The following is a 24,197-nucleotide window of genomic DNA, read 5'->3' on the forward strand; positions in this document are numbered from 1 at the left end:
ACGGCATTAGATTTTGAGGTGCAAAACAATGCATTCCTTTTTTTTCCCTAGGGCATCCTACCAAATGTTTACAAATCAATCTGAAGAATCATGCACTCGCACAAAAATGGCTAGAAATCTTATTTAACATCATGAGAAATGAGGCTAAAGGCAGAAAAAGTAGTATTTCTTGGAATCATAAGGTCTGTGCTGGACACTTGCAGTGCTTTGTAGAGGAAGAAAATACTTCTAGAAATACAGACTTTTAAGTTACCTATTTCATGTACCCAAATTATTATTCTCAGTAAAGGCTGAAATCTAAAGTAGAAGATTGCAAAGATTTGGAATGACAGGAATGGGGTTAATCCTGTACTTTTACAGTTGCTGGAGATGAAAAGGTGCTGAAATAGAAAGGCAAGTTTAAGTCTAGTGCAATGCTCTATGTTTGCTAAATCTTACCCCTTGTCTTTGAACATGCAGTGTCTGTACAGAAGTTCTTAAAATACAAAACTCCTGCTCTGAGATGTCTTAGTGTCACTCAGATGCATCTGTTGGAGACTGGGGTAGAGAGGAGTAAAATATCTTCATGAATAGAAGCTGGATAGTGTGAAAAATAAGCAGTTTGGCCAAAGCATTTATAGTAATGGAAAATATTTCTATTAAATCATGTTGAAGTCTTGAAAGTCATCTGAAGCTGTAGTATTTTTTTTTTGTAGAGATTAATAAAATTTCATCCTAATGTGTCATAAAGAAGAAATAGCTCATTTCAGTACAGTATGTTCCTTATCTGACCTACTTATATGCTCCATTTTGCAGTTATAGGCATCTAACAGACTTGGCAAGAAATACTACTTCTAATTTTGTGTCTGTTAAAACCTTGGAGGATGGGAAGCTAATAATGGTTAAACAATTTGTAATTCTTTTTTTAAATTCTATATTCAGGAAAAAAAAAAAAGGCAATACAAGGATAGCTGTTTCTTACATAGAGTGCTCTTGCTTTTCAGTAGGCATATAAGTATAGGGAAGAGATTTACAGTGGTTCTGTGGCCCAAAGAACTGGTTAGAAGAAAAAGGAGACAGACTTGTAAAAAGGCTTCTTTTAAAAATTTTTATTTGTACTTTTAAAAATCAGATACTAAAAGAACCTGAACTATGGAGAAAGTGAAAAACAGACATACAGCTCAATGTTGGCAGGCTACCTCTTATGGGGGGTCCATTATCCTAAATGCAGCTGTCTCTGTAAAGAAGTGTGACAAAATCTTAGCAACCATATGACTCAGATGTTGTGAAAAGCACACGCAAGGAAAACTCATTTGGCTTCAGCACAATAAAAATATGAATAATTCTTTAGATATGTATGTGACCAATTTTCTGTGAAGCGTGTTCATTTTTTCTTTGCTAGGAAGGTGCTGCTGGGGTCAGACCACAGACCTAGGCAGCTTCTCGGAAATGTGCCTCCAGGGACAGGAACTTCAAACCAAACGCCCAACTAACAACTCCTTCTGGATAGCATTTGCAGTGTAGTGCTTAATAATACTAATAATAGTAATAAAAGTCTTCCTTGAATAGCTGGTGACTTGCCAGCTGGGCATTTTCCAAAATTCATTGACTTGCTGTTTGCCAAGATTGCCTGTGCAGGGAGAAAAGAGAGAAATACATCTGCATAAATGCAGCAGACAGGAATAAAGTTCGTAAGTTGGGTGAAGTTTAAAAAGTAAACCCCTTGTCTCTGGAAGAGCATCATGTGAAAGAGCAGAGCTGATGTCTGGCACTGATGTAAGAGGAAACTCTTGAGACTGGTATCATCTGAGAAGGTGTCTGGTCAGATACAGATTCCCTGGAGTTTGTAGCCTGAATGGCAGAGTGAAGTGAGACTGAGAGGCCTCGCACTTGACAAGGTCTTCATTGAAGTTTCATCGTTACTTTGTCCATCCCTCAGCCTCTGTGTCATCACTTTGGTAAGGGGAGCCTTGTAAAGATAAGGTTCAGCTGTGGAGGTGCAGTCCTGTACCTCAGCAGGGCAGAGAGAGGGAGGTCTCCTGTGTTGGCTGTGCTGCTCCGTGTGTGGCAGAGTGTGTGCACTGCAAGGGAAAGTATTGTGGTTCTGTCACCATCACTCCCATTGAGTTTTTTCTTCTGCGTCATGTGTTCTGCATGGTAGAGGGGAAAAAAGTTTTCTCTGAAGAAGTCAAATGCTTGCAAATATTCTTGCAGTTATCTCTCACTTAGGAGGAAAAGGAGATAATGGAGTAATCCTAAGTATTAAAAAGTTTCTTCATATGACGATCAATTAAAACAAACTTCTTACCAAGCTAGTGGAACTATCCTCTGTATATTCAACTGGGAATGATCTTCCTGGAAAGCTTCCATCGAGTATTAAAAGAGATCCAAATGAAGGGAACTGATTTTCGCCTCCCATCACAGCTCTTTTCTGCAGTTTCCACTTTGTTTCCTTTCTGCTTTTATGAAGATGTTGCCTTTATCCAATTGAAATTTGTGTACTTGTTCTTACTGGATTCTATCTTGTATTTTCAGACCATTTCTTTAACTGATCCGTATGTTTCTGTTCTTCTCAGACTTTCAGCAGATTTTAAGTCTCTTCATTTGGTATTGTTACCAAATTTGATACTGGTGCTCTTTAATGCATCATTCTAGTAATGAATGAGAATATTGAGCAGTAGGATCCAGAACAACACCCAAGAGAAGTTTGCCTGACTTAAAAAAAAAAAAAAAAAAAAAAAAAAAGGAGATAATCGATAAAAAGAAATATTGCTGGAACAGGATCTGGTTTAATTTGCCTGTTGGTTCTAAAGCAGCATGTTAACACCTGGGTCATTCCTGGCAGATACTTGATTAATTTCTTATTGGGTATCTCCAGTGCTGTCCAGTTCTCATTCCCTGATTGTTGGAATACTTTTCTGTTTCCAGTTTGAGCGTTGGGTTTTGATAGCTACTTTCAGAGAATTTTCTTTCAGCCGTATTTTTGTTCATTCTCTGTTAATTCTCAGATACAGTTGTTACTGCAGCCTTCTGCAGGCAGATTCCCAAGTCTGCTACCTGGATGTCGTGGAGTCATGGTCATTTACAACTGTCAGATGTTTCTCTCTAACTTGCTGGTTTCTGTGCTACTCTGATCATTTTTGTGTTCAGCCATAATAATTTGATGCAGTGTCCATTATTATTCTCACATTATCCAGTTAAGAAATGAAGTCAGTGTTTGTCTGTGCTATTTCAGTGAGTGGCAGTTCAGCTGTTGAACTGTGAGCTTATCCCAACTTCCCCCTTTAAATTTTGAACAGGTTTGGTGGTAGCTGCACGTAGCAGTAGGTATTACTTGACCACACATATTGAGAGATTTTTTTTTTTCCTCAGGAACACCTGTGTGTATTTACAGAACTGACTCTGCATTTTGTTAAGGCAAGTCTTGCTGAGGAAATTAAGAAAATAATAGAAGTAATCACAAAATAATTTGGCACACTTTTTGGCAGAAGGTAAAATAAATCTTTGAAGAGAACAAAAAAGGACATATATTTAATCTGTGGCCACTTGTTGTGTGATACCAGAATGCTGAATTTAGGAGCCATCTGAAAAGTAGACTGAAGTTAATGGGTCTTTGAATTGTATTTAGTAAGGAGCTGCCAGGCCGCAAAGATAGATCACAGTCTTTATTTACTTAGCAAAATCAATTAAAACTGCAATAGTTTTGCTTAATGGCACATTTTTTTTGATCATTAGTTTTTCTCTGCAGCGTCTCAATAGAGTTGTATATGTGTTTTTCCTTTGACTGCAGGAAAGTACCTGGTGGGACTGGTTTTATTTCCTGATTAAATGTTAATTTCCCCCTCCCTTTCCCCCCTATTATCAAAGCAGTTTATTGACAAAACAATTAAATGAAACACCTTGTCTGTTTCATTTAATGCTTTAAATGCTCACAATTCAGAGAGGCTCTGTGATTTTGGAGTAGCTTTGCCTTCTGCAGTCTCCTCTGTTCGCAAGAGGAGGGCCATCTAATGTATATTATATTCTTCACTGGTTTAGAACCTCCTGTTATTCAAACCCTTCATATCTCTGTTCCAGTGGTACTTCTATATATAATACATATGCAGAATTGCCAATAAGTTTTCAAAAACTCTCCTAATTGTGTTAGGAGTATGAAACTTGTAGGTAATCAAATCTGAGTTATATCATGATGAAGTTTCTGTGGTTCAGGTCACTGGGTAATAAAGCAAAATAGGTATTTTTGTCATGTTCCAGCTTTTTTTCCTTCATTGTGTTCAGTAATGTAGAGGGAATTGACTGTGAGTTTGGTTTTATTTCTTGGCTGTAGGATTTGTTGTTGTTGTTGTGGCTGGGTTTATTGCATTTATGATTTTAAAAATTAAGGATAGCTAAAATGATTTTAAAGGCAAGAAAGGAAGGGGAAAAATCCATTGTAGAATGTTTTTAAAAATAACGTTTAGTTTAATTTTTTTTTGTGGTTAAAAATGAAAATTTTGATAGGATGTTAGTCTTGCACAGAGGAAGCTGAGGGTACACAGCTTTTTACATGTGATGGAAGAAATGGCAATAAGTCACTGTGTATTCCCATGCAGACTGGTCGGTGGGGTTTTGCTGTGTTCATGTTCTCTGTACACTTCTGAAAACACTTGCCTCTGTGAAAGCTGATGTGGCTCTGCTGACCTCAGCAATAGCAGTGTTTTTCCTTTTGGGGTTGATTTGAGCTGTGGGTAACATCATTCTGCTAATCTGCTAGTTTTCAAGTTGTAGTTCCCAACCCCCTTTCTGCCTTTGGACCACAAAGGCCTCCAAGACATGATGACTAAGAAAATCATATTATTTCAGATGTGTAAATATCTGTGAAATTTCTAAGGGTGTCTGCTGCCTAATTGAGAGGGAAAAAAATAGGGAAGCAGAACAGAATTTATCCTCTTCTAATAACTTACTATCACTTTCATTTATGTTGAAGATGCAGCTCTTAATGATTAGAGGTGCTTGGTGGGGCACCTTCTTCAGAGTCTGATTTCCAGACCAGAAGACTCCTCAGACACATTAAACTGTTCCTTTCCTTTAAACATCAGAGTGTCTAAGGGATTGTTTGCCAGTAGAGGTTGTATTGGCGCCTGGAAATTTGAGATGGTGACCAAATGAAAAGAAGGATTTTCGGAAGACAAATTAAATTTGGCCTTAAGTGGATCCCAGCTCTCTTAGACTACTGCTTGTGATTCCCTACAAGGGAAACCCCTGCTCCAGAAAAATAGTTCAAACTCCACATTTTCAGAGTTGGCTTTCTCTCCCTGTCTTTACACAATTCTTTCCATGGGCATCTGATCAAGTAGTCACACTGTTTCACTTGCTATCAAAAGGTCTTCAGTTCACACATAAGTCCATTTACTTCCTATTCCTGTACTCCCTAGTCGTTTTCTGAAAAGGTTTTTTTTTTTTTTTTCCAGAATTGCAGTTACTTTGATTATCTCTGACTCTGAACTATACACAGAAATATTTGTCCTTAATCCTAGTTCACTGACCATCTTTCTCTGTTTAAACTTGGCTTGCTTCAAGCAAAACCCCCACACTTCAGTGATTCCAAGAAAAAAGGAACATAACCACAAGTTTTCCCCAAAGATTTTGCATACAGCTGATTCACTTAACCTCAAAGATAATAAATTATGGAAAAACTTGGACTGCCTCCATGTATTCACCATTTTCTATAATAAAGCTGACTTTTTTTTTTTTCAGTCATCTCTGGCAGAGTGTGGAGGAGACATGTTCAGCCAGCCCAAGTGTGCTGTTAAGCATGTTTGTAGAATGCATAATACCACTTGTTTTGAGACTTGATTATTTTGTCTGACTTGTTCCTAATGCCTTGGACTTCCATGCTATTACAGGAAGACAGAAAATTTCCTTTTTTGAGGAGTAAATACTCTTCTCCAGGAAAAAAAAAAATAAGAATAATCTTGCTATTAGCAGACAAGAGCAATGATGTCTTTATTAAAGCTTTATTGAGGGTGTTTAGGGAAGTCATCCTAATAATTTAATGCCATGGGTTGCTTTGGGGCAATGGACAAGGTTCCTGGTGAGGAAAGAGGACTCGCTCTTCTATCACTTGATCATTTCCGCCACAGAAAGCCTCTTCTCTTCTTGCGGCACATAGTGATGTCAAACACATGTTGTCTGTGCCGTAGCATATAAAAGCTGCAAGATAATGTTCTCTGTCTTAGACAGGCTTGTTATTGCAATTGCAGTAGACAGTTCAGGTTGTGTACAGTGCCTTTGGTGTTTTTGGTGTCCATTCCTAAGTCTCTGATTTTTACTGTGCAACTCTCCTACTACGTCAGCTGTTAGCAGCTGGTAGTTCATAGATTGGCTTTAGCTTGTACTTCTCCATGGTTGCAATTTTTATAATGCTCAATTTTTCTTTTGCTTTTAAACTAACCTTATCTGATATGTATTTTCTGGAAAGTGGCCCTAAGTGTTTACAGCTCTGCAAATACCCAGCTTAGGCATCATGCTTAAGATTTCCATGGCCTATTGTGTTAGAAAGTCATCGCCTTTCCTTCAGGCCTTTTGCGTAGGTGCACATTTTCCATTACATTTCTGCATGCATTAAGGCTCCTGCAGCGTGGCCCCTGTTCTGCAGGCAGAGGGAGAAGCAAGCTGAGATCTATAGTGCTATGAGCAGTGAGGGCACATGCTGGGCTTCATGGGGTTAAGGAGCTGGGTGGTGTACCTCACAGGCTGCTGCTGCACTCCATTGCAGCTGGATTTGTGGAGTTATTTGAGTGTGTTTTACTTGGTGGATGGTATGAATCATGCAGCAAAGGGCTTTGCTTTTATTACTGAAAACAAATTCTCAATTAAAACTTGAACCCAAAAGAATTCAGACTGTTAAATTGATGTGGCAAGCCATGGATGCTGAGTTTGACTCTGGCTCGTGTGCCTGAGGAGCAGAAGGAGGAGCTGTGGCATGAGACAGTAGCCAGCTCTGCACATGGAGTTTGGGGCAATTGTAATGGTGTGGGGCTGTCGGCAGCTTTCCCTCTTCTGCTTATTGCGAGTTATTCGCACCAGGTTTCAAATCTATATTTTCTGTTTCTTTCTTTACATGTGTTTGCCTAGCAGTTCGTTTCTATCAGTTCGTAGCTTCTGAATTTGAGCAAGCAACTGCCATGAAAAAAGCCTTTATAAAGTGGCCTGTAATTGTACTCTTGTCTTTTAAGTGTCTTTTAACTAGACTGTGCTGTGAAAAAGCCAACATTTTGGTTATAGAAGTCAAATCTACAAGGCAGATGTTCAAAGCTAGAGATATTTCCATGTTGTTTTGATAATTTAAAAATTTCCAAGGAAAGAGAATGCAGTCTCCATACTAAGAACATGTATTACTGATACAGAGAAGTGAAATTAGTTATAAGCTCTTTAATTTTAAGAAATATCTCAAATTTTTTTCTTTATTATCACTCTGACACTCTTGATGCTGGGCTTTAGGATGCTGTGTAAACTCTTAATTCAAGTCCATCTCTACTGTGAAATTGGTTGTGATAGGTGATTGGTAAAGATGGTTAATACATATGTAATTAATACTCCTTTTATTTAGTTAAGCATAAATTGCATTTGTTTTGGGGAGACAAAAACTTTTACTCCTGTAACCACCAATTATGAAACTTAGTTTTGCTAGTTTTTAAAAAATTCGTAGTTTTCCTCTAATGTTTATGACTTCTCTAGTGTGTCAGCTTGTTTAGGCAACAAACATCACTTTTTTGTTAGGTGTTAAAATGAAACAATTTTCCTGACACAATGAGAAAACTAAGTTTTTATCAGTTTAATAATAATCAATCTTTCTGCTTGCCTAATTTCAAAGAGGAAAAAGCTGCTATGAACGAGTAACAGCCTAGTTCTACAGGAAAGGTAAATGCTGAATGAGAAGTTTTGTTTGCTCTTGTCCCAGAATAAGTAGGAGGAGAAATGCCACTGTGTGTGGTGTAGCTGCTCTAACAGAAAACCAGACTGCAACACTTTTAGCAGTCTGGGAGCTGAATTTCTTCCCTGGCAATTAGCATCATATCAGAGGGATGAATAAAGAAATTATCCTGAATGTAGAGCATCAGCCATATTATTTGCAACATTAAATAAGGTCACTGGATTGTTCAAAGGGTGGGTATTTCCATCAAATGTATAGAGAGATGAGTTTCTGATGTGCTTCAGAAGATGATTTGTGATTTCAGATGACCGTAAAAAAGTTACTGTTCAGGCTTTTGTAGCTGCACAAACTCTTCGAAGATCAAGGTACATACATCTGTTAAAAATGTGTTTGGAGTACTGGGACCTCCCTTTAGATGAGTTGGAAGCCTTTTGACTGAAATTTTCATGGCTTTGTAACATGTGCTGGAAAACCAGAGGAAAAGCAGAAAGCCAAGTACTTCTGAGAAGTAATCCCTACTTCTTGTTGTACATAGAAGTTGATCATGCTGCAGCAGTGGTGGTGCTCTGCAGGCCCTCTCCCCCCGGGATGGTGTGGTCCAGGTAGCAGCTGCCTCTCCCAAGGGTCCAGCAAGGGAGTAGTGGCCCTTTCACCTCCAGCCCCCTGCTTTTCCTGCTGAAACCAACCCCCAGCACTGGTGTGCGTCCTACTGAATAGTGCACACTAAAGCTTCACCTCCTTGTTTTGTAACTATAACATTCACACACAAACACCTCTTTCCTGCATCCAGAAACCTCTGGGAGGAGGCTTTTGGCACTTGGAAAAATGAGAGGTTTGGCCAAACTGTAAAGAGAAAAGGCCTTTGGTTCCAAATTTTGCTTTATCGCACTAGCCTGTGTTGCCTATTCAGCACCCCAGACGCTCATGAGCAGGACAAGCTTTTTAAAGGCCTCTTCCATGTGACTTTAGGATGTCTAGTAGGAACCTGTTAAAATAATTCTCATACCTCATACTGATGTAAGGTTAGAGCAGAGGTGTTTTTTCTGTCTTTGGTAGGAGGATGACTGAGAGGAGAGGCATGTGTGGCCCAAGGGGAAATTTTAGGCTTGGTGGAAGTTTTTGTCATCTGCTGGAAGCTGTTGGGAAAGCACATGATTAATAGTTTTGAAGAAGGACTCAGGAAGGACAGTTATGGAATACAGCCTATATATGGGGGAGTGTATGTTTTATTTATCAGTGTCTGTTTGTAAGGAAGGGGTAAAAAGTCAGAAATTGCTGCCTTTTTTATTGTAGTTAAGAAGGGTGCACTCATTTAGAAGCCTTTTTTTTAACTGAAGCTTTTTGTCTGAATTTAATGAACATCTTGAAAAGGCAGGTGAAATTACATCAGAATACAACTCCCATTCCACCAGTATTGTTTAGGAACAAGAGAAAGTAGCTTGGAGGTTGGGAAAAATACAGTTAGAAGAAAGAGAAGTGAATGCTTGTCAGTTCATCAGACCAAAATTTGGTAAAGGCATTTGATACTTGATTATTTAAGAAAACTTTTTGAGGTGATCTGTGCTCATTTGCTTAAAATGTACAAGGATGCAGGTGGAATTTTTTTGTTATACAAATAGTTGAATGCTGATTAATTAAAGCTGCCTTGGGCTATGTAGTTTTTGGTAAAATGACAATTTGCATCTGATCTTGTATTACAAATGTAGTAAAAAAAATTATTTGTTAATCAAAAATTAAAGCAGAGGGAATTTTTTTTCTTGTATTATTTGACACCACAAAACTAGATGGATAGAGATGCACTAATTCCATGAATTGCAAAATTTGGAAGTTGTATTGGATGTCTTTTGTTTATCTCCATCCTTCTTATTTTTGTAGGAAATTCCACTTATCTGGATGACCATGGACCACCGCCTCAAAAGGTAAGCTGCTGTTATTTTGTGTTTGCCGTTCTCCTTACTTTTTTGGCTTTTGTTTTTAACTCATTCTATGTTTACTCCTGTGTCAAGCAACTCTGCTGAGTTTACATCAACAGCATGTGGCCTTTCCAACTTTTTTCCCCCAGGTGTTTTCACATGTTTATAAGTAACTTGGGTTAAAACTCATTATGATTAAGCTAATGGAGTTTTTCTCATTGAGTCAAGGAGAGGCAGGGGTTTAGTGGTTTTGTCTGTCAGCACTTGCATGCAAAAACCCAAGACACTGCAGTTGGAACTAATCCAGCAGGTGAAGATGGCCTTTGGTTGGCAGCATTTTCTGGAACATAGGTTCTGCTACAAACACAATACTTGAAGCAGGTCAGTAGGATAAATTTAATGAATATAAGTAATGAGCCCTTTTTAGGAATAAATTTCACTGCTCCTGTCATATGGGACTGTGCTGCATAAGCTTTTTCCTCATGTCATCATGGCACCTCATGATATTTCAGGTTAGGAAGGGCATCATGATAGTTTCTTCAAGAGGAAAAAAGTGGAAGTAGACATTTAGGGTGTCCTGTTTTGATTTTGTTTGTTTTATGTTGGTTTGAGTTTTTTGTTTGGTTTGTGTTGGTTTGTTCTCTAAACACAATTTGGTACAATATTGTGCCTGTCTTTCCTCTGTGCCTGTTAGAGCTCCTCTTGCATAAAACAGACATGTACTAAAAGGACAGATTATTTCACTGATGTGGCCCACCATGGATGCCAGTGCAGCAGGTGACAGTGAGTAGCTAGAGAGGGGGTGGGTGTGAATAGCCACTACCTCTGGTGGGAGCCCTCCCTCATCTCTGTTCAGCTGACCATGAAGTGACATGCTCAGCCACAGGCCTTGAGTTGAAATGATCAACCACATATGTGCACCTGTCTGGTGAAACAGTTGTCTTCTGGTCAGCAGAAGGAGGATAATGTAGAAAACAATTCCACTTAGCTTAGTTATTAGTGAAAATAGACAGGAATCTGGATTTCTTCACCTTTTTGTTGTGCAACAAAATCTGCAGTTTTCAGTTGATACGTGAGTATTTGTACATTGTTAAAGTTGAGATGGCCCACTTGCAGGGATGATGTACATTTGATTTTCTTCCTGTCAACACAAATTACTCAATTACAAAAGCAAGTGGATGTAGACAGAAGTGACCAAATCAACCTGTTATTTTTATCATTGCAAACTGAAATAGGACACAGGTATTCTAAGGCTAAACAAACGTTTCACACTAAAATCTGTTTAGTTCTTTCTGGTTCTTTTAAAATACTTTATTATTATTATTATTATTTGGTATTACTTGCTTCTCTTGTCCAGGAGAGCAGTCTGGACAAAAGTAAAGCAGCAGTCTGCACAAAGTAAAGAATTATGTTTGTTGTGTCTCCACGGTAAGCACTCTGCTTTGAAGAATAAAGCAATGCTTATTCCAAACTATATTTCTCATGCTTGCATTATCGTTCAGAAATCCCAAGCTGTTCTAGTAAGGAAAAGACTTTCATCTAGATTAAGAGTTTTTAATCTTGAAAACTTTATTCAGATGTTGGTACTTTTTCTTCAGGACTTTTGCATTGCCAATTAATAAGCTGTGGATGGGACCCATACTCCAGTGGGCAGTACCAATTGGACAAATTTATCCAATCCAGACACTTTCCTGTTTACATTGTGAAAATATCTTTTGCCTGTCTAAACCTGTAATTTTGGGCTGTGTTCTCACAGCTGTATGCAGATGCAGCTCAGTTGTCTGTAGAAAGGCCAGCTGAATAGATACCTACATGATTGATTGCTTGGGTGGGTACTCTTTGATTAGCTACCTACAGTCAGTTAGGTTTGTGGGCTTCCTCTGTAATCATCCTCACTCCTGAAAGCTTGGTGCAAAGCCCAGTGGAGTAACAGGCTATATAGCCTTGTGTAAGTTAAAAGTATTTTGCTTTTTGAAGTATTGGCCTGTGTTTCAAAAACATTGATAAAATATGGATCATTTTGATCATCCCTTTGACAACCCTGCTTATTCTTTAGTGATTTGGGGGTTTTTGTTTTGTTTTTTATTCCTCTAGTCAAAACATGGGTGGGGATTGATTGATAGATCTTCAGATAATTTCTGGTATTTGCTTGGGGTCATGTTTTGAACTAAGATGGTCTTGCTTTGTAAATCTCATGCATTGTATTTTTGGCTAAGTGCAGTTATTTACCCTCTTAAGCTTCATATCTGAGCTGTGAACTCTGTGGGCGTGAATGAAATTCACTGTAATGGTCATTATCTTTCCAGTAGCCTCCATTCACATGTCTTGATAGCTGCCTTCATTTAAACTAACAGATGGTTAAGGTCTATGCACGCTTTAATTCAACATATAAAAATGTGTCAGAAGAAATCAATCCTGACTCCTACATTTAAAATACTTCATTATAAAATGCTTAAAAGTTAGAAGTGGAGATAATGGACAACAACGCATTGCCTGAGGTTGCAATGACTGGTAGCTAATATGGGCAGTGTGTAGTTAGCTGTAGGGGATGGCCACCAGCAGTTGATATGCACTGGACCGTAGCTGTTTTGCAGAGTACATTCCAGTGCTTGTAGGAAATCGTATTAGCTTTGGCTCTTTGTCATGGCTAGGTGCCAGAGCTTTGGATTTTATTTTTTTTTTATACCCGTGTGGGGTTTTTTTTCCCAGTGGAAGAACTGAAAATAGCACTTGTTCTCTGAATAAGGAATTAGCATCATCACATTTCAGGAGTTCAGGGTACTGGTCTGTTTTTTTCAAATAAAGGTGGCAGCAACAATTTTTTCAGTGTAAGCAAAGAATTAAAGCCTGGCTAACTTCTGAACCTAAGCATTGCTGATGTGGTTCTGATTCTTCTTGAAGACCAAGTGAGCCAGCTTTTAAGGTGTTCCCCCAGTCAAGGTTTACTTGATGGTTGAAGATTAGCAGTGGTTACCCTTGCCAGTGGTATGAAGGTAATGTGTTTAGGTGTGGTGGTTTGACCTTGGCTGGAGGCCAGGCTCCCACCAAAGCCTCTCTGTCTCTCCCATCCTCAACTAGACAGGAGAGAGAAAATACAGCAGAAGGCTTGTGAGCAGAGATTACTCTCCAGTTACAGTCACAGGCAAAGCAGATTCAACTTGGAGAAATTAATTGAATTTACTGCTAATCAAAATCAATGTAGGATAATGAGAAGTAAAACAAATCTTAGAACATCTTTCCCCCACTTCTCCTTCCGTCCAAGCTTAACGTTATTCCAAGTTCTCTACCTCCTCCCCACCAGCAGCACAGAGAAACAGGGAATGGGGGTTAGTCATCAGATGTTATTTCTGCTTCCTCCTCAGGGAGAGGAGGCCTTCCCCCTCTCCAGTGCAGGATCCCTCCCATGGGACACAGTTCTCCATGAGCTTCTCCAGTGTGAGTCCTTGCCACAGGCTCCAGTTCTTCATGAACTGCTTGAATGTGGATTCCTTCCACAGGCTGCAGTTCTTCAGGAACAGACTGATCCAGCCAGCATGGGGCCCCCATGGAGTCACTAAGTCTTGCTGAGAAACCTGCTCTAGTGTGGGCTCTTCTCTCCATGAGTCAACATGTTCTTCCAGGAGTCTGGTCCTCCATGGGCTACAGATGGATTTATGCTCCTCTGTGGGTGGAGGCTGGAGGAGCCCAGCTACTTCACCATGGTCTTCACAGTGGACTGCAGGGGAATCTCTTCTTGGGCACATGGAGCACCTCCTCCCCCTCTTTCTTCTCTCACATGGGCGTCTGCAGGGCTGTTCCTCTCTCAAATTCTCATGCCTCTTTTCTCTGGCCACAAATTACTATTGCACAGTAACTGTTTTCCTTCTTAAAAATAAATCATCTCAGAGGCAGTACTACCATTGCTGATTGCCTTGGCCTTGGCTGGCAGTGGGTCTGTCTAGGAGCCAGCTGGTGTTGGTTTCTTTGGACATGGGGAAACTTCTGGCTGCTTCTCACAGCAGCCACTCCTGTAGTCCCCTCTGCAGTAGCAGAACTTTGCCATGTAAACCCAATACACAAACAAAGGCCACTCTTCTTTGGTCCTTAGGCACTAAGGACTTCACAAGATCGACTAATCCTAGATTTTTCATGGGTTTGAGACAGACCTGTGTGTGCTTCTCTGCAGGTAGATGCAACCTCCAGTAATCCTAGCACACCTCTGGTGTTAGTATATGACAGATAAAAAAGTAATACAGTTGGGCAAAACAACCGCTGCTGGTGGTTCTGCCAGTGAAAGTTGACACTTTTGTATTTTAAATCCCTGTCTCACTACCTCCTGGTGCTTTTTTTAAAACAAGCGTGTAAAAATGTAAATTTTAAAAGATTTGCCAAGTGATCATTTATTTATCCTTTTTCTGTAGATTGATGTTTAAATGATGCCTTTAAGATGATGCTAGCTTGGTTTTTAAAAACACCTTTGAGATGAATGTTCATTAATGAGTGATGGTGTTCACTTGATCTATTTCATGTCTGAGCATTTCAGTGAATAAAGTGTGTGTATTTTGTTCCAGTATTTGGACCAGCTATTTCCTTATATCTTCTCAAGATTTTTTTGTACTATTCAAGATGGTGCAACTGGCCTTGGAGGACAAATGATAGGAGCTTTATTAGACCTACTGATGTTCTTGATTGAAAGCTTTTCCCTCAGAAGTTGGCAAGGGCATCAGCATGTGTCCCTCTTTCAGCGGAGATGACATATGTGTTTTTGGGGGAAGCTGCGCACATAGTTAACAGATAAATTACATTGAAGTAGTCTGTTCTCCTTTTTTTGATGGTTTTCCCTTGGGATGTGTGTCATGGACCCAGTGTCTTTTGGCAGCTGTTTAGGTGTCAGCAAGACACCTAAGTGTGTGACAGTGCTTCTAAATGAATACAGAAATGGATGAGGGTCAGGATCAGGTCAAAATGAATCGAAATAAGAGGCAAACACAAAATAAATTTGACCTGATTTCATTGGTTTAAATCTGGAACATGGACAAGTACTCCTTTCACCATTCTTTTAGTTCTTAGCTAGTATGTGCTAATGGTTCGTGTTTTTCTTATGGAGCAAGACTACCACAGCTTAATAGAATCATTTGGAAAAGACCTCTAAGATCATCAAGTCCAATCCTTAACTTGGCCAATGCCATGTTGACCACTATGGGAAAAGGTAACAGAATCCTTGAGTGGCCTTTGGTGTGTACATACTGTACCCTGTCCTAGTCACTCTCTTTGTAAACAGGATTATTTATTCTTTTTTATCTGACTTGGTATCTTACTAAAAGATGATTTCAGCATTGCCCCCTTAACACTGAGTTTTTATGTTCATCAGGTTTATGTCAGTTTTATTTTTTCCTAGTATTTTGATAGCAGTGTTAAGATGATGGTCAAGAGCTGTGTGGGGTTTTTTTAAGTTTTGATTTTTTATTTGGTGGTGGATACTTCATGTTTCATTTCAACTAGTGTTTTAGCTCTAGCCACCCTTATGAGAATATGGTTTGAACCCTTCAGCCCTCTGAAGTGATTGATTTGTTAGGGATGAAGTGCTTGATTTAAAGCCAAAGGAAAGAACCACCACTTGCAAGCAAGCAAGACTTATTTTCTTTAAGGTATATGCTTACTATGGATTTTAAGAGCAACATAGTGTGTTGTTTTTGATAGAGTTGCAAATATCTGTGTAGCTTGAATTGAAAAATGGGCAGTTAACCTTTAAAGTAATCCTTCCAGGTCAGGTTAAAAAATATTCTGTCCTGCTTATAAAGGGAAGAGTTGAGACTACTGTGCAGTGTACAAACTTTCAGCTAGGAAAAGTTGTCAGGATTTAGCAACACTAAAACAGAGTAAGTAATTTCCTATGGTTCCTAGACTTAGTACATGGCTGATAAAATACTAAGAGAGAATTCATTAAGTGCCTTAACCACAAAGATCCCTTTTATTGTTTGAAGCTCTGTTTTACAGTAAAACTGAGCTGTTAGGCCTAGTATAGTCAATAAAATACTATGGTTTAAAAAACCCATAAAGCATTTCTCCTCTTCCCTCAGTTCACTTGAAGCAGCGTGTTGTGGTTTAACCCAACCAGCAACCAAGCCCCACACAGCCACTCAACTCCCACCAGTGGGATTGAGGTGAAAATGGGAAGGGTGGAAGGTAGAAAACTCATGAGCTGAGATAGAGAGAGAGTTTAATAGGGAAATCAAAAGCCACACACACAAGCAAAGCTAAAGAAGGAATTAATTCACTGCTTCCAATGGGCAGGCAGATGTTCAGCCATCTCCAGGAGGCTCCATCACATGTAACAGCAACTGAGGAAGAAAAACCCCATCACTCCAAACAACCCCCCTTCCTCTTTCTTCTCCCTACTTTTTGTATTGAGCATGATGTCATACAGTCTGGAACATCCCTTTGGATATCCCAGTTGGGGTCAGCTGTCCAGCTGTGTCTTCTTCCAATTCCCCAGACATCCCCAGTCTACTTCCCAAAAGAAAAGCACAAAAGACCTTGGCTCTGTGTAAGGCCTGCTCAGCAATAACAAAAATCTCTGTACTGTAACAGAATATCTCTCTATTTGTGCCTTGTTCAGCACAAATGTAAAAGAGCCACATAATAGCCACTGTAAGGAAAATTAACTCTCCCCTAGCTAAAACCAGCACACAGTGTAAAATATTTGTAGAATAATTGGTTTATGTTCTTTTAAAACTGTGGTTTTATTCCTTCTAAATGAAAGTACCTCAAGGGAAGAAAAATCTGTTTTTTACAGAGGATTTTCCCATTATCTGTTATTCATAATTCTTTGCAATCCTGCTGATATATCACAATATATCATTTCAATATATTACATGATATATCACAATGGCAGTATGGAGATATATCCAAAAGCAAGAACTGAATCTCTGCTATTAAATGTGAAAGTGACCATAAAAATATATGAATTGTACTAGAGCATTAATTTGTTTGTTTTGTTCATTTTAATTTATTGCTCAAGAATCTTAGGGATAAAACAATTACTTATTTCTATGATTTATCAAAATAGAGATGATTACTTACTTTTTAATACTCTTTCAGTTTATAATTTATCAGAAAGTTGTTGATATGGGGAGGCTGACTGATCGTAAACAGAAGTACAGAGAGACTCGTGAAATTAAAGCCAGATTGCCTGTCACAAGAAGATAAATCTGTGAGGAATACTATGCATGCTGATACCTTGCAAAAATTTAAACAGTAGTGAGCTGGATTTTTACTAAGCCTGACATTTGCAGCCTTTAAATTTTGAAAGACATAGAGAGACAGCAGATATGCAGGTTTTGTGACTACTACAGTAGTCTGTAGTTTTCACCTAATTTCAAAGAAGCTTGAAAAATATTTTGCCTTTTGGTTGGTACTTTAATTGTCATGCTCTGTGCGTGGTTAAAGGTGAATCTTGCTTGCCTCTGGCATTAACACAGCAGCCTACCCACTGTTACCCCAAATAGAAAAATTCTAATATCACCAAATTTGCAATATGTAGGTTTTCTTCTGTCACACACTGTAGCTAAAGAAAGTACACAAGGTATAATCACCATTTCTGAAGCTAGTAGAGCTCTGTGCTTTCACTGCAATTTAGGACATAATCCATTCTGAGATGATCTTTGTTCACCTGCAAATAATCTATGCAGATTATTACACAGCACATAAATATCACTAAGAGATTACAGTTTTAGATACTCAGCTAGTACATTCCTCTCTTCTTTTCCTTCTTTCCATGATAAGAAGGTAATCATAAACTAGATTATTAGTTTATTATTACACAGCACATAAATGTCACTAAGAGATTACAGTTCTAGATATCCATCTAGTACATTCCTCTCTTCTTTTCCTTCTTTCCATGATAAGAAGGTAATCATAAACTAGCATAGCATACAAGAACATCGTGGCAACTCAATCATTACCACCTTCATTATCTTTTTATTAAGAAGTGCTGGATTATAATACCAAAATCCAATTGTAGCTGGGTCTGAGTGACCTAAACCTTCAATGGAAGAACAAGAAACTACCATTCTGCCTAGGGGTAACATGATGGAGTATTTTTTCAAAGTGACAAATTGATTTGGTTAATCTTGCTGAGCCTTGAGACGCCCCTGAACATCACTCAGGTTTCCACCACTAGTGTTTTATCTGTTAATGGTGTTCTTAAATCCTGAACTGAAAGGATTTTCTTAGCTCTGATGTTTGAAGGAAAAAAAAATCTGAAACTTGGGATGTTGAGGAGTCTTACAAAACTGAAAAAAAAAACCCACTAAGTAAGAATTCTAGTGTCATTTTGCAAGCCTCATGATTTTGAAGACAAGCTGGTAGGTCCTGGCAGTCTTATGTTCAGTCTTTAGGAAAGGATGAAGTTTGTTTAGGAAACTGTAAGTAGCAGTGAAGTACTCTGATAAGGGTCATGAGCTTTAATCAGATTGTGAACACAGTTATATGTGGTCAAAAGTAGCGTCAAAACATCAGACAAAGAGGACAGGGTTTCATGACTGGGCTGCAGTGGTATGATGGTGGGGCAAGTGTGCTAGTGAAAAGGTACATCTCAGGACAGCACCACCAACATCCTGATATCCTGGGGGAGAGTGGAGGCCTTTGTGGCCGGTACTACTGAGAATTCTCAGTAGATGCAAGGAGAAGCTCCCTCCATTGAAATGGAAAGGAGTCAGGCCCTGGTCACCAGGAATGAGGTTTGGTTTGCATTTGAGCAAGTTGGATAATTTCAAAGTGCAGAAGAATGAAATGGAGCACTTGATGCTGGACCTCCTCTGTTCCTGCCTCTGATGTGTCATCTTCACCACAAGATCCATTTGTAACATGGACTGTGATCTGTAAGGGAAAGTATTTTGGGCCTTTGAGTCATTTCAGTGATTTCTGCTGAGCTCTGGTTCTAGTGGAAGAGTTGGCTAGCAGCATGTTTGTCCTCCCTGTAGGTACTTTTTGGTGTTGTTCCTTCCAGGTAAAGAGACCATGCCAGAGCTAGGTTTGTAAATGTTTCCTGCAGAAGCTGTGAAAGAACTCCCTTTGAGTTCCTGCAAGCATGCAGAGCAGGAGCAGCTCAGGGACAGCTCATCGGTAATGAGCGTGTGTGTTACAGTCCAGCAGAACTGACCTGTTCGACAAAATTAAAATCCAGTTGTGGCTATAAACAACCTTTATTTCATACTGTGACTGATTTATGAAGTATCTGTGCGAAGGGCAGTGGAAAAGACAAGCACAGTAGAGGCTATAAAATAGAATGTGGAGTTACTGAAAGGGAGCCTAATGTAAAGGGCGGATTGAAATGCAGCATGACAGGTCCTTGGCAGCTGTGAAACTGAGTTGCTGCACTAGCTGCAGCCCAATCAATAGTCAACCACAATAGCTACCAAAGAGTTAAACCTTTATGTGAAGAAAGACAAGTGCATACAGAGGAATAAATTGTTCAGTCTACCACTCATCACATTCAAATCAAATATTATTGGCTCCCAGGGTGAATTTGTGAATATTGCACTGAAAGGAGAGAAACAACCATAAGCCAGTGAGGTTACTTAAGGGAATGCCAGTGCTGTGAAGTATTATAAAAAGTTTTAAAACCAGGCTTAGTTACTTAATATCTCTCATTCTACAAGTCTCCAATATAAACATGTGGGTTGGATGTGATAGGATTTACTACTTAAACAGAGAATAACTGTGCCAGTGTGTTCTGAGCACATCACAGTACGTACAAAACCCTGGGCTCCAAAGGAGACACAGCAGTTTTAAACTTTACAGTTCCAAGATACATACAGTGTGATGCTGCCCTGTAGTTAAAATCAGTCTTGCACAAATTCTGCAGCTTAAGTGGTTTTTGATACTACATGGTGAACCTTCCATGGAAAATGAGGTAATTAAAGTGACACTAAAATTCTTAACCTACCTGAACTCATGCTAGTTATCTCAACAAATACCACTATCAGTGAGCCATGTTCTTAGATAATTCATCTCTTTTATCTTCTTATAAGGTAAGTGCATACCAGAAAGATAACTTCCACAATGTAATTAACTTAAAAAGTAAGAGAGAAATATACTGCTTTTTGTAAGAAAGCTAATGAGGGTCTTCAGTTCTTTTTCGGTTGTAATCTGCATGCACTCACGTAGGGTAAAGAAGAAAAACGGCAATAGATTTGTTTTGCACCCTTCTTTATAGTAGTGACAGTACTATATGCTTTCATTCTTCTAAAGTCTATCCTGAGAAATATTAAAAAGAGATGTCTGCAAGACATGAACAATAACTGTTCAGTTGTCCTTCGCACCAGGGGGGCAAGATACAGCACTATATCTGATTTTGGACCCAAAAGAGGTGAACAAGTTGCAAACTGCAGAGGAAAGCAAGAATGATGAAGAGGTTGAAATGTATGCTGTTTTTAAAAAGTCCAAAAGGAAAAGATTTGCTTAATCTCGAGGCGGTGGCTGCACCCCAACCCCAAACGATTATCCATTTGGTAGGGTGATTCCCTCTCACTTGCTTCATCCCTGAAAGGAACTGGAGCTGAGCTGCCATCACTTAAGTACCAGTGAGTGTTGCTGAGTGATGAAAGCCAGGAGTGCTGCTCCCACCTCCAGAGGCTGCCTAATGTCAGTGAGTACCTGAAAGTGCTGAGTGAGCAGAGCATCTGCTCTCTACCAACCTGTTTGACTTTGTATACGTGTGCCGAGTTTGAACGTTGCTATGTTGCTGTAACTTCACATCCGTGAAATAAGGCTGGTTCTGCACTCTCTGTGGTGTGGACAATCTTGTGCAGCAGATTGGAGGCGCAGAGGTTTTGTTCTGCTGCAGCCTGCTGCTGTAGATGAGTAAATCAGGGCTGAGGTGTAAGATGAGTGAACCCAAATGTCTTGACAGGATGCATCCAAAACGTTGAACATTTTCAAAAACTATGTCTTTGACTTTTCTTTGCACTTTTCCGAGGTTATTATTGATGTTATTATTGTTTCATAGCCACAATATCATGTAATAGGACCTGATCTGAGACTTAATGGGGATACTTCACCATGCTTTGAACTCACATCTTTTCAGATTGTAAGTGTGCAGTGCTTCTTCATAGAAAGATTACTCCAAGTTTTGATTTTGGCTTTACAGATCTGTCTTGTGGGACACATCAGGGACCATAGGCTTTGGCAGACACTTCATAGTAATGCTTTGCTTTAGTCTTAATAAATTTGAGGACTGTCTACAGCCAGGCTTCCTTTTGCTCCTTGTGCTCCATGCTTATGTTTTTAATTCAGCTTGGTACTTAGGGATGTTGAACCATTACAGAGGACATTTTAACTTAGTCTTCCAAATATATCATCTGTCTAACACATGAAATGCATTTTTTGTGGTGGTGAGGGAGGAAGTCATCCTTTTTCAATTAAATTAGTTTCTTAATGAAAATGCAACAGAACAATATTCTGTTTCTTCTTCTGCCTTATTTTCAATGTTCCGCTGCAGCTATATGGCATTTAAACTCTGAGAACAAACAAATTTCATCCTTACCTTTTCTTGTGGTTTCTGGTGTGTTTTCAGTGACCCATTGAGATGACCATGCTGTCTGGTCTGCTTTAGATTTGATTAATTCAAAAAGCTTGTCTCTGTCTATCATCACTACACTCTACAGGAGAATGTTTATATAACTAGAGCTGTGTGGTTTAGATGGGGGAGGAGGATTCTAGCTAGTAATTTTTTGCTGTTTACTCCCTTGTTCAATCTTCAGTCGTGTTTTCTGCTGACATAACTGTGTTAGCAACTTTTCATTGTGATTGCTTTAAAAGTGAGCAAGTTGATACTTGTTTGGAATGAAATTTTTGAGCAGCAGTTCCTGAACTTAATATTGGAAGGCTATCTCTTAGTGGCTTTTGAGTTTGTCTTTGAAGACCATGGCAGGCTTGTGAAAAACTTCAGTTAAAAAAAGCATCCAGTGTATCTAAGATCATCTCAAAACTGATGACTGAATTATCTGATCTGTCTTCATGAAATCCACAATGTGAGAACAGATATTCTCTGGAAATGGTAGAAGATTAATTAAAAATTAAATGCATGGTGGATAACAAAATTCTGGAGCAAATTGTGTAAGAAATTCTTCAGGCAGTGTGGAAGGATGTGCCTTCTAACGTGCCATATATAATTTTGGGGGACTCTGGAAAAAAAACCAGAGACACTGAAGAGAAATGAACTACTGACAGCTCTCAGGTTTGTAGTTACCTTATGAGTATCATCTACCTCTCATGAGTCAAATGGACCATTCCTTTGACCAATTAAGCCATTTTTTTCAATTCTTATAAATCTGTCTCAGTTGGACAGGAAGAGAAGATTAAGAGATTGGACTGGGAAGGTATCATGATGTATAAAGATATGGCAGCAAAAATGTTTAATGGTTTCCACAATCTTATCAGTAGTTTCTGTGTTGGTTATCCTTGTTCACCTGATAAACATGGAACACTGCCTGACCACAGGTTACTGTTTGCTTATGAAAGGAGAAGCCAGTTCTGGCATCTGTTTCTGGCCCTACGTGTGTGTAAGGACATGGGTCACTTACTTGTAGAAGGTGTGAATATAATGGATTGCTTTCTGAAAACACATCTCTCTGACACGAGTCAGAGGCTGACACCTGGGCAGCTTGTACCTGGATTGGAAGATTTTTGGCAAATGGGCAAAATTGTACTGGATTTGTCTCATTAAAAGTTGGCTTTGTCTCATTAAAAGTGGAATGATTTAGGCCTGTGAGTGAGTTCCTATATTGTTGACACTGCAAGTAATTATCCAGCCTAATTTTTTATTTTAAATGGTGCAAAGATTTTTCCGTCGATGAAGCCCCCACTGAAGATGAAAGCCTGGGCTTTTATCAGGTTATCTGTTAAATGGGTCCCTTTCTGAGACTGGCAGACCTCTCTGCAGAGATACTTGACAATCATTTTCTGTAATGCAAGTTCGTTTGGGGTTAAACTTGCTTTTTCTTCTCGATTTCATTTCACAGTGGTTTTCGACATCATCTTTAACTATGGAACAAAGGAAGAAGAAAAAAACAACTTGTTTGAACTGACAAGTAAATTGTCGTGTTACTTTCCAAACCCTTGGAGAGAGGTGTTGTAATTATACTGTAGGTTTTACTTTTTTATGGCTATAAGTGCTAATTCATGTAACTCCAAAGTGAGTTACATGTTTGAATTGTTTATATTACCTCTGGGCTTTGATGCAGTGCTCAATAAAATCACTCTGCAATTATTTTGCAGTTGCGTCTATTGTTACATGAGTATCGAGTTGCCAGAGCATCATCTCAGCAGTTAGTCAGTCTACATGACTACTTCTCTTAGGTAGTAAGTAATAATAAAATGTAATCCAGTTAGCATTTTGTAAACATCCAGCTGCTGTTTTTCACCTTGTTTCTGCTAATAGAATAGGAACCTTCTTTTCAAATTACTTCTCTCTCACCATCTCTTGTATTGTTCAGTGTCCTGTGGAGTATCATGAGGGGGGGGAAAAGAAAGTACCTCACTGGCAAAGTTTTCCATTTGTTGCATTTTTAATTTTGCCTAATACAAACTCATGTTTCTGGAAGAGGTATTCTCCTTAGAAATAACTTCGACATTTTCTAAACGCAGAAAGCAGATTTGCATCCTAAGGGAACTGGTCACATTAAACAAATCCTTGTTTGTACACCAGAAGCCTGTGTACTGCATGGCTTTGTGCACTGGACACACCTTGGGGGCATTTGGGTGTGGTAAGTGCAGTGCTGACGTAAACGAAGGAAACACGAGCGCAGATTCAGGGGTGCCCCCAAAAGCCAACCACACTCAGTAGTGCTGCAAGGGAAGTTTTGCTTACCACTCACGATTGTTCTTCTGAAGTGAGCTTTGAGCTGTAGTGTTTATCTTGTCTAGTTAGACCTGGTTGCATTCACTGTGTACTGAAACAAGGCATTGATACCTTGGTCTCCTTTAAGCTAAACAACTGTCTGAAAAGAATAGCCCTTTATTTCAAGTTCCTTTATCTGCAGTGAGTATTTGCTGTGGTTTCTTTTGGGGGGCTACCATGGTTATTGTTTGTGTGCAGAACAGAATTATGCTACCTAGGAAAGTGAGTTTCAGAAAAAAATAGGAGAACTGGCCAGACTTGGTAACTACTGTCATTTTTTGAAGCTAACAAAGTTGCTTGCACTTAGAATACAGAACGTACAAAGGCCTCCTTTAATTTTATCTAGTTTTTAAAGAATTATATTTTTGTAAGATTCACCCAAAATTACTGGATAATCCAGTTAAGGATTTAATTAGAGCTTCAGTATAATCTGTATGCAGTAAAATTTGTACTTGACTGAAGTACCAATAAAAAAGTCCAAACTGCTAGGAAAATCAAAGCAGTTAAT

At 39.0% G+C, this 24,197-nt stretch overlaps 1 protein-coding gene across 1 annotated transcript in view; it reads left to right on the top strand.

Moving 5' to 3' along the window:
* The window catches only part of UST (uronyl 2-sulfotransferase), a 152,558-nt gene that overhangs the window by 46,013 nt on the left and 82,348 nt on the right, over positions 1–24,197 (top strand). The window contains exon 2 of the mRNA XM_066315652.1: positions 9,770–9,813. Coding sequence (XP_066171749.1) covers positions 9,770–9,813 — 44 coding nt within the window. The remainder of the gene's footprint in view (positions 1–9,769; positions 9,814–24,197) is intronic.

Source organism: Sylvia atricapilla, chromosome 3 (assembly GCF_009819655.1).
Source record: "Sylvia atricapilla isolate bSylAtr1 chromosome 3, bSylAtr1.pri, whole genome shotgun sequence".
Taxonomy (NCBI): Eukaryota; Metazoa; Chordata; class Aves; order Passeriformes; family Sylviidae; genus Sylvia; species Sylvia atricapilla.